The following is a 14,127-nucleotide window of genomic DNA, read 5'->3' as shown; positions in this document are numbered from 1 at the left end:
GTCAGAAAGTCGATGTTACATAAAATTCCAAGGTAATAAAAAAACTAGCACCAGACACACCCAACTCAAATTGGTCTATGCTACTTCCAACGCATTTTAGCAATTGCGGACGGGGGAGGGAATAGCAAAAGTCAGTCACATCATGAGAAAGCTTTTAGCCCCTTGATTTTATGGGCATTACGATAAAGCCAAATAAAGCCTATCGGTGCTCCTAACTAAAAATGGGTCTCGAAATTCTAGAAGACCTGGTATGTCCAACAAAAAAGCAGTGAGTTCCTTTTGCCCAATACCTATTTCCGAGACTATGACTTGGAAACGAGTGTGAACTTTGTGGGTTTTTGCTTTAAACAATATGTCCAGGCTATTCTTCTGACTTTTTTTAATACTTTTACGAGTTACAACAATGTTCGTGTTTTTGCACAACTGAATAGCCTTTGCTTTTACTTTGTTCAATGATACACCATCTTTCACATTGAATAAACTCAGTAAGATTTTGCAGAGTGGTGAATGTGCACAAAGTTGTAACAAACTGTTGCTCCAAAAAGCATGCATGACCATTTGTTGAATGGTGATCTGGTGCAGTGTGTGATTGTGGGAAAATTGTACACTAGGCAAAGAGGCCGTTGCCTGAACATTGCGTTGCGGGAGCATGCATGCACAATGAAGAACAAGACGGCCAGTAAACTTGCCCTACACTGCACTAAGTGCGAGTGTATGACACAGTTCAACAAATAACATCTAGAGTTTTATATCCCCAAACCAAGATATAATTATAAGAGACACTGTTGTGGAGGGCTCCAGTAATTTTGACCACCTGGCGTTTTTTAATAGTTCAACAAAACCAAAACACTAAAAAGATACAGGGACCCATGCCCCAAGGAGATCAATGAGGCCCACATGATCTGCATGCATGAGACATCTATTAATATGACTTGCTGACGAAAGAGCATGATTATCTAGACCTATGAATGTAATCTTCGTGCATGTGCTAGTAAAAGAGCTGTCATCTTATTGTTTTGTTCCTTTTGATTTTTTTTCGAGAGCCCATATTCAGTCGCAGCAAAACGAAAACTCGTTATTGTCAGCCAGCGCATATTTGTCCCTTGTAGGGCTGTTTATCTGAAGTTCTGAATGAAGATTCGACGAGGGCTACTTGGTACAGCACTGTTCTTTTACATGATTAAAAACACAGCGCAAACAACGGCAGGAAGAAAGGAAGAGACAGGACAGAGCGCTGACTTACAACTGATCTTTATTAGGAAATGCGAACAAATATATATCATGGCAGGCAAATAACACGTGTCCACCACAATATCAAAAAATTCGCACAAGCGTCACCATCACCATATCGCTACTGTCTCACCGCACACGTGTTCATCCTACAGATAAGAAGTCCATCTCTTTTTGAGAGAGGGTTACAGATGCCCTACTTACACATTGATCTTTCAGACGTACAATTTCAGCCGCTTCCATTATCTCCCTAGTTTTTCTTTCTTTGTGCCTGGCTAGGATTTTAGTGTCGCGAAACTGCGGTGTGCACCCACAATCCCTACAATGGATGCCAAGGTGGCCGCTAATAGTATTTTTCACGTTGTACTCGTGCTCCTTCAATCTTGTGTTTACGCACCTTCCTGTTTGCCCCACGTATATCCTTCCACAGGACAGCGGGATCGAATAAACTACATTTTCCGCGCAAAGTATGTATCTAAATTTATGATTTACTGCGCAGAGCTGCGGCACTCTTGCGGGTTTATTCACTTGCGCACATATGGGAAGCATGCCAACGTCAGAGTGCTGTTCTCTGCGCCGATAAAGCTGTTGTCCATATGTGCGCAAGTGAATAAACCCGCAAGAGTGCCGCAGCTCTGCGCAGTAAATCATAAATTTAGATACATACTTTGCGCGGAAAATGTAGTTTATTCGATCCCGCTGTCCTGTGGAAGGATATACGTGGGGCAAACAGGAAGGTGCGTAAACACAAGATTGAAGGAGCACGAGTACAACGTGAAAAATACTATTAGCGGCCACCTTGGCATCCATTGTAGGGATTGTGGGTGCACACCGCAGTTTCGCGACACTAAAATCCTAGCCAGGCACAAAGAAAGAAAAACTAGGGAGATAATGGAAGCGGCTGAAATTGTACGTCTGAAAGATCAATGTGTAAGTAGGGCATCTGTAACCCTCTCTCAAAAAGAGATGGACTTCTTATCTGTAGGATGAACACGTGTGCGGTGAGACAGTAGCGATATGGTGATGGTGACGCTTGTGCGAATTTTTTGATATTGTGGTGGACACGTGTTATTTGCCTGCCATGATATATATTTGTTCGCATTTCCTAATAAAGATCAGTTGTAAGTCAGCGCTCTGTCCTGTCTCTTCCTTTCTTCCTGCCGTTGTTTGCGCTGTGTTTTTAATCATGTATTTGAACCAACTCGCCCAAGCTTTAACCTTAGCAAGTTTCATTTCTAGTACACAGGGCTCTTTTAACTGTTCCTATGTGGATCCTTACATCCTCATCACCCTCTTCGCCGTCTCTGTCTGCCGAGCACGTACCCTGTCGTTTTATCTAAAGAAGAAGTGGCTGCCGCCAGAAGTTTTGGTGCTTTTTGGTGGCTTCTTTCCATCGCAAGGACATGGAACAAGAATGTGCAAAATTATACGTGCAGAGTGGAATAGGCAGGCAAGGTTTTACAAGGATTGCTTGTTCCTGCGCCTTCATGGCCCAAATATACAACCTCGACCAATTAGAAAATGGAGAGAATTCAGTAGCCTGGCGGATTCAACAGCTGAGTTTATGTGGATGCAAACTTTAGCTGAACTTCGTGCTTCTGAACCTAAGTTTACAAGGGCAAACGTCGACGGTGTCAAGACCCTCGGGGATGTGTCTCTTCCGGACGGCATTCGCAAAGTTCTGAACAAAGGACCGAAGTTCGCCATACAACCTGTAAAGACTGCGCCTGAACTGCTAACCTTGGTGAGACAAGTGTCTGAACTGGCTCCAGAGGCGGACGCTGACAGGTGCGTGTCTGAAGGTGTTGATGTATTGGTGAAGTGCGGTCAGAGGGAGAATGACTTTCGAGTTCGGCAGACGGTGTCCTTCTTGAGAACTAACGCTTTGGCTTTGTTACCGTCCGATAAAGAAGGTGGCTTCTTAGTTTTAAAGGAGGGCACGTTTATATCAAAAGCTGAGGTAGCGATATCTTCAGCTTTCACCTTAAAGGAAAATGTTTCCCTTCAGCAGGTTAAGTCAAAAGCCAAGAAGCTATGTAAAAAACTAAATCTTGAGAGCTTGGTGAAATCGATTGACAAAAGCAAAGGTGGGAGCTTGCATATGTTTTTCACTGCAAAAACCCATAAAGTGGACATGCCATTAAGGGTAATAGTATCGGAAAATGGTACGTGGCAGAAATGTTTGTCTTCGTTTCTGCAAGAAAAGTTAAGGAAATTGGAAGTAAATGACCCCTTTATTGTGCGAAAATCTGACGATGTGATTGCGTTTTTAGATACCTGTAACGACAAAAGCTACATGGCATGCTCATTGGATGTAAAGGACCTTTACTATTCTTTGCCTCATAGTCGACTTATGCTGTGTATTGAAGAGTGTATAGATAAGCATGGTGCAACCGCCTTTCAGAACGACACAGGGTTAGCGGTTGGCAGTTTTTTAGAGCTTTTAACCATGTACCTTAATTCGACTTTTACAACATGGAATGACAGGGTTTACATCCAGACAAATGGGGTCTGCATTGGATCTAGCATAGCTCCGATATTAAGTGATCTTTTCCTAGCGCATCTAGATAGGCAAGTGCACGACCACATGAATGTTTTAAGGCTGACCAAGGTCTTCCGCTACGTAGATGATTTCTTAGTTATTTTTCAGACGGACGAATCAGGCCTACAACCACTAATGTTAGAAGTGCTAAATGAATTTCGAAAGCATTTCCAGCCACTTGTTTTGACGCATGAATTACCAGTGGGGCAGGTCATTAGGTTTCTTGATCTAAAGCTTAAATTTGAAACAGATCACATTTGCTGGGAGTATGAGCCACGAGCCAGTAAACCATTGCTACCTTTTGATTCCTGCCATTCTAAATTGGTAAAGAGGTCTATTGCCACTACGTGCTTTACTAATGCCCTAAAGAAGTCTTGTCGCCACTTAATTTCAGAGAGCTTCAGTAAACAACTTGAACGCCTTAAGGCAGCAGCTTATCCATCACATCTGTTAATTTCTGTCGCAGAATCTATTTTAAAAAAGCTAAAGCATACCCAGGGCCGGCTATCGTTATCGGAGTGCAACAGAAATAAAAAGTGTACCGTTGTGCCGTATATGCATGGGATCGCACACAATTTGAAAAAGATAGGGAAGCATGCCAACGTCAGAGTGCTGTTCTCTGCGCCGATAAAGCTGTTGTCCATATGTGCGCAAGTGAATAAACCCGCAAGAGTGCCGCAGCTCTGCGCAGTAAATCATAAATTTAGATACATACTTTGCGCGGAAAATGTAGTTTATTCGATCCCGCTGTCCTGTGGAAGGATATACGTGGGGCAAACAGGAAGGTGCGTAAACACAAGATTGAAGGAGCACGAGTACAACGTGAAAAATACTATTAGCGGCCACCTTGGCATCCATTGTAGGGATTGTGGGTGCACACCGCAGTTTCGCGACACTAAAATCCTAGCCAGGCACAAAGAAAGAAAAACTAGGGAGGTAATGGAAGCGGCTGAAATTGTACGTCTGAAAGATCAATGTGTAAGTAGGGCATCTGTAACCCTCTCTCAAAAAGAGATGGACTTCTTATCTGTAGGATGAACACGTGTGCGGTGAGACAGTAGCGATATGGTGATGGTGACGCTTGTGCGAATTTTTTGATATTGTGGTGGACACGTGTTATTTGCCTGCCATGATATATATTTGTTCGCATTTCCTAATAAAGATCAGTTGTAAGTCAGCGCTCTGTCCTGTCTCTTCCTTTCTTCCTGCCGTTGTTTGCGCTGTGTTTTTAATCATGTATTTGAACCAACTCGCCCAAGCTTTAACCTTAACTGTTCTTTTACTGCACCACACTAAAACACGAGGGCAAACGAGAAGACAGAACACATATGTCCGCAAAAGGTAAACAGATGTTGCGATGGGAGCGCTGTACAGCAACACCACACAGTCTTTTGTTGACAAAACAAATGGGGCAGTGTGAATGCCTACCTGGTCTTGCTGAATGCCAAGGGATTCAATGACCTCGTGCAACATGACTGGAGTGTGGGAGTAGCCATTTTCAGAAGTGCATTGGTGCCGACAAGCCAGAACCTTGCTGCAACGCCTCTGTCAAAGGAATTGTCATAAACTTAAACAGTGCACAAAATTCACATGCCTTTTATATCGCTCAACCTATTACACCTATCACAAGTCAAGCACAATATGCACATAAGAACAAAACAATGCAAATGAGCACACATGCAGAGCGCATGCAGTTTGGTGCACTCTCCAAACAGATTACCATTGTCGAAGAAGTGGTTCAGCAGTGCACTTTTGATTGAAAATATAAGCATGAAAAAATTACTCAAGGTAAAATTGCAAGGTAACGCCAAGTGGCTCTTTGTGCAAAGGTTTCAATTTCCATGAAATGGGTCAAGACTGCCTAGATGGTTACCCTCTGCCATAGTTAGTGGGAAAAATAGGACTTGAAACAAACAGTTTAGCAGGACACAGAACTAGAGTATGATGTCAAATGTGCCTGGTTTACAGTGCATGTCTGGAGCCAAGGGCTAACGTAAGTGAAGAAATGCAAGAGAACTGACTGCTTGGCTAGTTCAATGAAGCCTGGAGCTTAAAAGAAAAGGAAGAGTATGTCACAGAACGAGCGCTAAAAATGAGCGCGCCGCCAAATTCGTGCGATAACGGGCGGGAGAAACGCCGCGAGGTCAAAAGAAAAAAAAAACAAACATCTAAAGGCTCCCCGGGGCGCGCGCTCTCCCCTCGGAAGCGTGGCTTCGCCGACGAACCTCCTCGCCCCACATCGGCGGCCGAGATAGCCCGCGAAAGTTCTAGAACGAAAGGGGCGTGGTCATACCGAGTTGAGTCATCGGCCGCGGAGGGCATTCCAACCGTCTCGCCCTCTTCCCAGCCTTCGCTGCGTATCGCGCCGACGAAATGACGAGAACCGTCTGGAATGTCGCGCGCAAGGTATTTAACCCAGCAGCCGAGATGAGAGATCAGGAGAAGACGGAATTTAGCGCCAGAGTGCGTAGGGATCCTGCCGTGTAGTCGGCGAAGATTTTGTCCGTAGGGACGAAGCAGGAGATGAAGAGGATTTCCACCTGGGGGGTGAAGGCTCGAGCTACAGGCAAGAGCGTGTGTCTACCGCTATCGAGCGAGGACGCGTGGCAACAGCTGCGTGTGTGAAGCCGACGTGTTCGGGCGAAGAAGTTTGAAGCTTGGAGAGTGGCCAATTGAGACGCGAGGTTTCCTGGAAGAGAAACTTCGAGGGCGCGGAACGGCAACAACGCTGGACTTTGAGTGAGTGATTCTCGGAAGAGTATCAACCAGACTTTGGATCCAAGAACTTTGGACTGGATAGGTTTTCTATCTCTTTAGTCTTTAAGTGTCTTGGTCGTTCAATGCATGCGACTGCATTGTAGTGCGTATTGTTGTCTGTGTCCGTTGTTTCGAGTGTGGCTGATTATACTGTGTAGTACATTGTTTGATTGGTGACATATTGTATTCAACTATTGTCGAGTGTGCATACTTGTGTATCGTTTTGATCTGCCATAATTGAGAATATTATTTTGTTTTGTTTATCAGCTCTCGGCTCTGACTTGTTCTTTGGGCCACAGCCGGCGTCCGCTGGCGCGCCAAATAGGACCACTTCTAAATTGTCCACGCTTTCGTGGTGCGGTTCGGGGGGCCCATACTTCGGCCCTTGGAATTAGCCCGGCGATCGCCTCCCGAATTAAAGGGACCGGTGTGACAGAGTATACATGCTGTCTTCGAAGTGTGATGACTTCATTGAACAAGGTACAGCTTCTTGTACTGTTAAAGTTTCTCAATATTGTTAGCAACCATGTGGCAGGTCACTTATTTCATAGGTTTAACTTTAAAAAATGTGAATCGAATAGGTCTACATAAATTCATGTTTTTTTATGTTGTGTTAAGTAAAAGGCAACAGGCACAAAAAGAGTCTTCCACATTTGCTGTCACGGCTACAAGCAGCCCTAACACTCTCAGTTCTAACTGCGCATACCCAAGTAATATTGCACTTGAAGTTGTAAAAAACTATGTCTACTTAGGACAGGTAATAACCGCGGAGCCGAACCACGAGACTGAAGTAACTAGAAGAATAAGAATGTGGTGGAGCACATTTGGCAAGCACTCTCAAATCATGACAGGTAGATTGCCACTATTCCTCACCTGCATCTTGCCGGTACTTAGCTACGGAGCAGAAACCTGGAGACATACAAAAGGGGTTCAGCTTAAATTGAGGACGACGCAGCGAGCAATGGACAGGAAAATGGTAGGTGTAACCTTAAGTGACAAGAAGAGAGCAGAGGGGATTAAGGAACAAACTGGGGTTAAGGATATCATAGTTCAAATCAAGAACAGGTAATGGACATGGGCTGGGCATGTAGCACGCAGACAGGATAACCGCTGGTAATTAACGGTGACTAACTGAATTCCTAGAGAGGGCAAGCGGGTTAGGGGGAGACAGAAGGTTAGGTGGGCAAAGGAGATTAAGGAGTTTGCGGGTATAAATAGGCAGCAGCAAGCACAGGACCGAGTTGACTGGCGGAACATGAGAGAGGCCTTTGTCCTGCAGTGGACGAAGTCAGGCTGATGATGATGACCCAAGTAACTATAGCTGTCTATTATGAATACAAATGCCTGGCCATATAAATATCCAACACGGATAGCCAATGTACGTACTGTGTAAATCCATGTCCCGTGTGGCTGTTTTCTGGATGTGTGAAGTGGATGCCCGACCAGACATTTAGTTTTGAACGTTGACTGGCTGTCCATATAAGGACTTGCCAAGGATAGGTGTATTCGCTCATCAATTATAGTAAAATTTGAATGTAGTGAAAAAATATATAGATCTGCAAAATCACGGGTAACAATCTTGTGAAATTTCATTGAAAGTGCTACTATAAAATTTATTCCAATTTCAGCACACGCATTCGATCCCATGATGCCAAATAATTTTGCTTCCTGGGACAAACAGCATGGTTGATTCAATATACACATACAATACTATATGTATATTGTATGTCATAAGAAACAATGTATTTAGTGTTATTATTCGCATGTGAACTCAAAGAAGTGCAGATCGAGCGCATCATAGCATCCATCATGTAGACAAACTTTCACGCACCAGCCTTGACACTTCTCAACAAGCGGTGCACGGCAGTTGCTCAGATTCTTCGAAAGTACACGTCAAGCTGGCCGTGCCCTTCTATATGTAAAGTGCGAAAATGCGCGCCATTCTGCCTATTGTGCCGAAACCTGCTTGACCAGCGGCGCGCATTGAGGGAAGGTGCAAGGGAAAGGACGGTGTTGGTGTCGAATGGCGCGTATTTACACTGAGCTGGTCTCTGAGCGGCAGAAGGCACTTTTTTCCAAGTGCACTCGTGTGGACATCAACAGCAACATGTGAAGTTATGAAAAATGACTTTTCTACAAGAAACATTGAAACGCAGCCCGCGCCCACCACTGTTCTCGTCAGAGATTACCGCAGCAAGCAGCAGCGACCCCGCTCACTCGCACGGCACAGATAAGGCCACGTGTTACATATATGTTCTTTACGTCTCATTTTTATTTTTATTTATGTTACCCTACAGGCCCCAGAGGAGCATTGAGTAGGGGGGTTACAGAAAAATCACAATACATAAAGCATAAAAAAAATATATCAAAGAAAACAAAGAAAATTGTACAATGGAAGGGAGAAGAACAAACACTATAAGCAAATGCAGCAATAATACAAAATGAAAAAAATAAAGCATCCTTTTATTCAAAATCAAGAGAACATATAAATTTGCAGTAGCTCACGAAATTTGGCCGGATCTCTCAAAGAAACAATTTCATCCAGAAGGCTATTTCAAACTGCGATGGCGCGTGGCAATGCAGAATTATTTAATGTCTGTGTGTTGCCGAAGATGCGTCTGAAACTGAGATAATTATGAAGTCGACTAGATGTACGCGAAGGAATGTCAAGCGATAGACGACTGGTCCACGAGTTGTAGTAGTACTTATGGAGGAGGCATAGACGGGTGACAGAGCGACGGGAATTCAAGTTAGTAAGGGCAATATCCCGTTTGATTTGGGTGATGCTGGAGTGGCGGTTATACATTGAAGTGATGAAGCGGGCTGCACGATTTTGGATGGATTCCATATTGGACATTTATCTGTTCTTATCACATGTTAATTATTGTCTATTATTTGTATAAGCCCTGCTAATACGTGGCATGTTTTCAGTTCATTTGCTCCCATATTTGCTGTTATTAACCGTTTTAAGACGAGCAAGTGGTCGGTGCCTGTACACCTTCTTTAGAAGCATGTGCTACACCCATTAGTTTTTCTCCTGTGCTTGTCTGTATGCATGTAATGCAGTTACTAGAATAACATTTCCATAAACACGCGCGAGTTGGCTTCGTTGCTAATAATTTATTAAATCTGCAAAGAAGTAATTGCTACCGCCAAATCATCGCACTTGAAGGTGGAAGGGCATTGAACACTGAAATCTAGAAACACTACGCACACACACGATCGCGGCTGTGAGTTATGTGTTTTTTAGCCTTTACATATGTTGATGATAAAGGTTCGATGGTTCTAGAAAGCACGCTTGGACTCCATTTTTTTTTTAGAATTCATTTGCTGCACAAAAGCTCCTGCGAAAAAAGGACGGGCGTCCGAGTGGGCTGCAAGGTACATTGTTCACATGAAAGGTTTTTTCGAATATGCGCTAGCTAAATACACACAATTATATAAATATATATATATATATAAGGAAAAGAAGTGAATACCTAAGGGCTCGTTTTTCCGTGTTTTGACACAATATTAATCAGATCTAACAGACAGTAATGCCAAAGAATGTACAGGGGAAGTTAATAGAACCAATGGAATGTAAATAAGAAGAAAGAAAAGTGGGTGAAAAAATAACCAGCCTTGAGCAGGAATCGAACCTACGACCTTCCAATAACGCGTTCGATGCTCTAACCACTGAGCTACCACAGCGGCCTTCCCTCCATCCACTTTGTTGGGTTTATATGTGAATTTAGAAGTAGGAGTGTCAGTCAGCACCATGTATAAGCCAAGCGACGAGTGTGAAACACTCTTTTATGCGCATGTTTGGCGTCACGTAGCACGTGAACTTATTACAAGCGGGCAGCTGATTAATAGTCCCTCGTATACAACCTAATGACACCAAGTCTGCCAGTACAAGACCCTCGTATAATGAAATAAGGGACAGAAGTGTATACCTAAGGGCTCGTTTTTCCGTGTTTTGACACAATATTAATGAGATCTGACCGACAGTAATGCCAAGGAATGTACAGGGGAAGTTAATAGAACCAATAGAATGTAAATAAGAAGAAAGAAAAGTGGGTGAAAAAATAACCAGCCTTGAGCAGGAATCGAACCTACGACCTTCGAATAATGCGTTGAATGCTCTGACCACTGAGCTACCACAGCGGCCTTCCCTCCATACACTTTTTTGGGTTTATATGTGAATTTAGAAGTAGGAGTGTCAGTCAGCGCCTTCTATAAGCCAAGCGACGAGTGTGAAACACTCTTTTATGCGCATGTTTGGCGTCACGTAGCACGTGAACTTATTACGAGCCGGCAGCTGATTAAGTCCCTCGTATACAATCTAATGACACCAAGTCTGCCAGTACGAGACCCTCTCTATCTTCGCATTAAAGTCGCCCATCACTATAGTATACTGTGTTTTTACCTTACTCATTGCCGATTCCATGTCTTCATAGAAGCTTTCAACTGAAGCGTCATCATGGCTGGGACTGATATATCCCCAGCAGCTGCGAAGCAAGTGACTACGGCGGCGGACAGATCTGCAACGCAGCAGAGGGTGCTAAGAATCTCTGGATCTGGACAGGCCGCCATTGGAACCTGAGCTTGGCAACGTTTAACGCTAGAACCTTATCTAGTGAGGAAAGTCTAGCTGTACTATTCGAGGAGCTAGAGGGTGTTAAATGGGATATAATAGGGCTCAGTGAGGTTAGGAGGACAGATGAGGCCTATGCGGTGCTACAGATTGGGCACGTCTTTTGCTATTGGGGCTTGGCAGACAGAAGAGAACTAGGAGTGGGGTTCCTAATTCACAGAAACGTAGCTGGCAACATAGAGGAATACTATAGCATTAATGAAAGGGTGGTAGGTATCATGATTGAACTGAATAAAAGATACAAGATGAAGGTAGTATAGGCTTACACGCCTACATCCAGCCATGATGACGCTTCAGTTGAAAGCTTCTATGAAGACATGGAATTGGCAATGAGTAAGGTAAAAACACAGTATACTATAGTGATGGGCGACTTTAATGCAAAGATAGAGAGGGTCTCGTACTGGCAGACTTGGTGTCATTAGATTGTATACGAGGGACTTAATCAGCTGCCGGCTCGTAATAAGTTCACGTGCTACGTGACGCCAAACATGCGCATAAGAGAGTGTTTCACACTCGTCGCTTGGCTTATAGAAGGCGCTGACTGACACTCCTACTTCTAAATTCACATATAAACCCAAAAAAGTGTATGGAGGGAAGGCCGCTGTGGTAGCTCAGTGGTCAGAGCATTCAACGCATTATTCGAAGGTCGTAGGTTCGATTCTTGCTCAAGGCTGGTTATTTTTTCACCCACTTTTCTTTCTTCTTATTTACATTCCATTGGTTCTATTAACTTCCCCTGTACATTCCTTGGCATTACTGTCTGTTAGATCTGATTAATATTGTGTCAAATCACGGAAAAACGAGAGCTTAGGTATTCACTTCTTTCCCTTATATATATATATATATATATATATATATATATATATATTGTGATGACGTTTATTCGAGCCGAGAAGTCGCAGCGAGGTCGCAACGGAAAGTGGGCGTACGGCAAGTCTGGCAAAGGCGGCACAAACTCTCGCGCAAGCAGAGCACGGGCTTTTCGTTGTCTTCCGAAGGCGCATACGCGTTGGTGCGTATGCTCCACTACAATACCCCCGGGGTGAAGGGTAGCCATCCTGGCGACTCAGGGAGTAGGCACAATGAGGGGGTCGTAGTAGGGCTTGAGACGGTCGACGTGTACGGTTTCGCGTCCTCGACGGCGCAAATCTGGTGATTGTGTTAACGGCTCGATGATGTAATTCACCGGGGAGGTCGCGTCAATGACACGGTACGGACCATGGTACCGGGCCAGAAGTTTAGAAGACAGGCCAGGAACGTGCGGGGGTACCCAAAGCCACACAAGGGAGCCAGCACGAAATGTAGGAGCTATGCGGTGAGCATCGTCGTGTCAAGTCTTTTGTAGACCTTGAGCCTCACTTGTCAGAGACCGAGCCAACTGACGGCAGTCTTCAGCGCATCTGGCGACTTCCGAAAGCGGGGAACACTCAGATGCATCGGGGCGGTACGGTAGTATAGTGTCGAGGGGGTGAGAAGGTTCGCGGCCGTACAATAGAAAGAACGGAGAAAAACCGGTAGTCGCTTGCGTCGCGGTGTTATAAGCGAAGGTAACAAAGGGCAATACAGCGTCCCAGTTAGTGTGGTCGGAGGAGGTGTACATCCTCAGCATGTCGCCAAGTGTGCGGTTGAATCGCTCAGTAAGACCATTTGTCTGTGGATGGTATGCGGTAGATTTCCGGTGGATAATGTTGCATTCAGCGAGGATAGCTTGGATGACCTCCGACAGGAACACTCGACCCCTATCACTGAGTAATTCCCACGGAGCACCATGGCGTAGAATGAAGCTGCGGAGAATGAAGAGTGCAACTTCGTGGGCGGTCGCTGCTGGTAGAGCTGCAGTCTCAGCGTAGCGTGTCAGATGATCGACTCCGACAATAATCCACCGGTTTCCAGAGCTACTATATGGGAGGGGGCCATAAAGGTTTATACCCACGCGGTCGAATGGGCGAGCCGGGCACGGCAGCGGCTGTAACATGCCAGTAAGGTGCCGCGGAGGTGTTTTGTTCTGTTGGCAAGTGGTGCAAGACTGAACGTATTTCTGCACAAAACGATACATTCCTCGCCAGTAATAGCGTTGGCGCAGCCTTTCGTAGGTTTTCAGGACACCTGCGTGAGCACTTTGGGGATCTGCATGGAAATTCATGAATGTCAGAGCGCATATGAGTTGGGACAGCAAGGAGCCACTTCCGACCACCAGGCGTGTAGTTGCGGCGGTACAGAATGTTGTCACGTAAGGAAAAGTGGGCTGCTTGCCGGCGCACCGCTCTCGTGGAAGGAACAGAACACGGATCGGTAAGGTAGTCGACTAACAAGGCAAGGTCTTTACGCTGCTCCGAAAGCATGTCAGTGCTGTCGAGTGGTGACAAGGTGGTAAAAGGGGGTGACAGAGAAGCCACATCTGGTGTTAATGGCGATCGGGAAAGTGCATCAGCGTCCGCATGCTTGCGACCGGAACGATATACGACACGGATGTCGTATTCCTGCAATCGAAGTGCTTAACGGCCCAGACGTCCGGACGGGTCTTTCAAGGTGGACAGCCAACATAGAGTGTGGTGGTCTGTGACCACGTCGAAAGGACGGCCGTAAAGGTACGGGCGAAACTTCGTAAGCGCCCAGATTATGGCCAAACACTCCTTCTCTGTCACGGAGTAATTCAATTCAGCCTTCTTAAGAGCGCGACTTGCATAAGCGACTACGTATTCGGTTTGGGTGCCTTTCCGTTGTGCCAAAACTGCGCCAAGACCAACGCCGCTTGCATCAGTGTGAACTTCTGTGGCAGCAGTGGGGTCGTAGTGGGGAAGAATAGGTGGCGAGGTCAGCAGGCGGCGCAGCTGGTGAAATGCGTCGTCACATGCAGGTGACCATGCAGATATACCTTTGCTGTTGGAAAGCAGACTAGTCAGAGGTGCAATGATGAACGCGAAGTTGCGCACGAAGCGACGAAAGTAAGAGCAAAGACCAA

General features: G+C 45.2%; 1 protein-coding gene across 8 annotated transcripts in view; it reads right to left on the bottom strand.

Annotated features, from left to right (window-relative positions):
• The window catches only part of LOC119166758 (12S rRNA N(4)-cytidine methyltransferase METTL15), a 173,027-nt gene that overhangs the window by 105,456 nt on the left and 53,444 nt on the right, over positions 1 to 14,127 (bottom strand). For 7 of the 8 annotated variants that reach the window (XM_075882462.1, XM_075882465.1, XM_075882458.1 and 4 more), the window contains exon 2: positions 5,201 to 5,317. In XM_075882462.1, the coding sequence (XP_075738577.1) occupies positions 5,201 to 5,245 (45 nt within the window). In that variant the 5' untranslated portion in view covers positions 5,246 to 5,317. Of the gene's footprint in view, positions 1 to 5,200; positions 5,318 to 5,793; positions 5,817 to 14,127 lie in introns of those variants that run through there. The other variant, XM_075882463.1, reaches the window with a different exon arrangement.

This window comes from Rhipicephalus microplus, unplaced genomic scaffold, assembly GCF_043290135.1.
Source record: "Rhipicephalus microplus isolate Deutch F79 unplaced genomic scaffold, USDA_Rmic scaffold_12, whole genome shotgun sequence".
NCBI lineage: Eukaryota > Metazoa > Arthropoda > Arachnida > Ixodida > Ixodidae > Rhipicephalus > Rhipicephalus microplus.
Note: the sequence above shows the minus strand (reverse complement) of the source record. Positions and strands in the feature narration are given on the sequence as shown.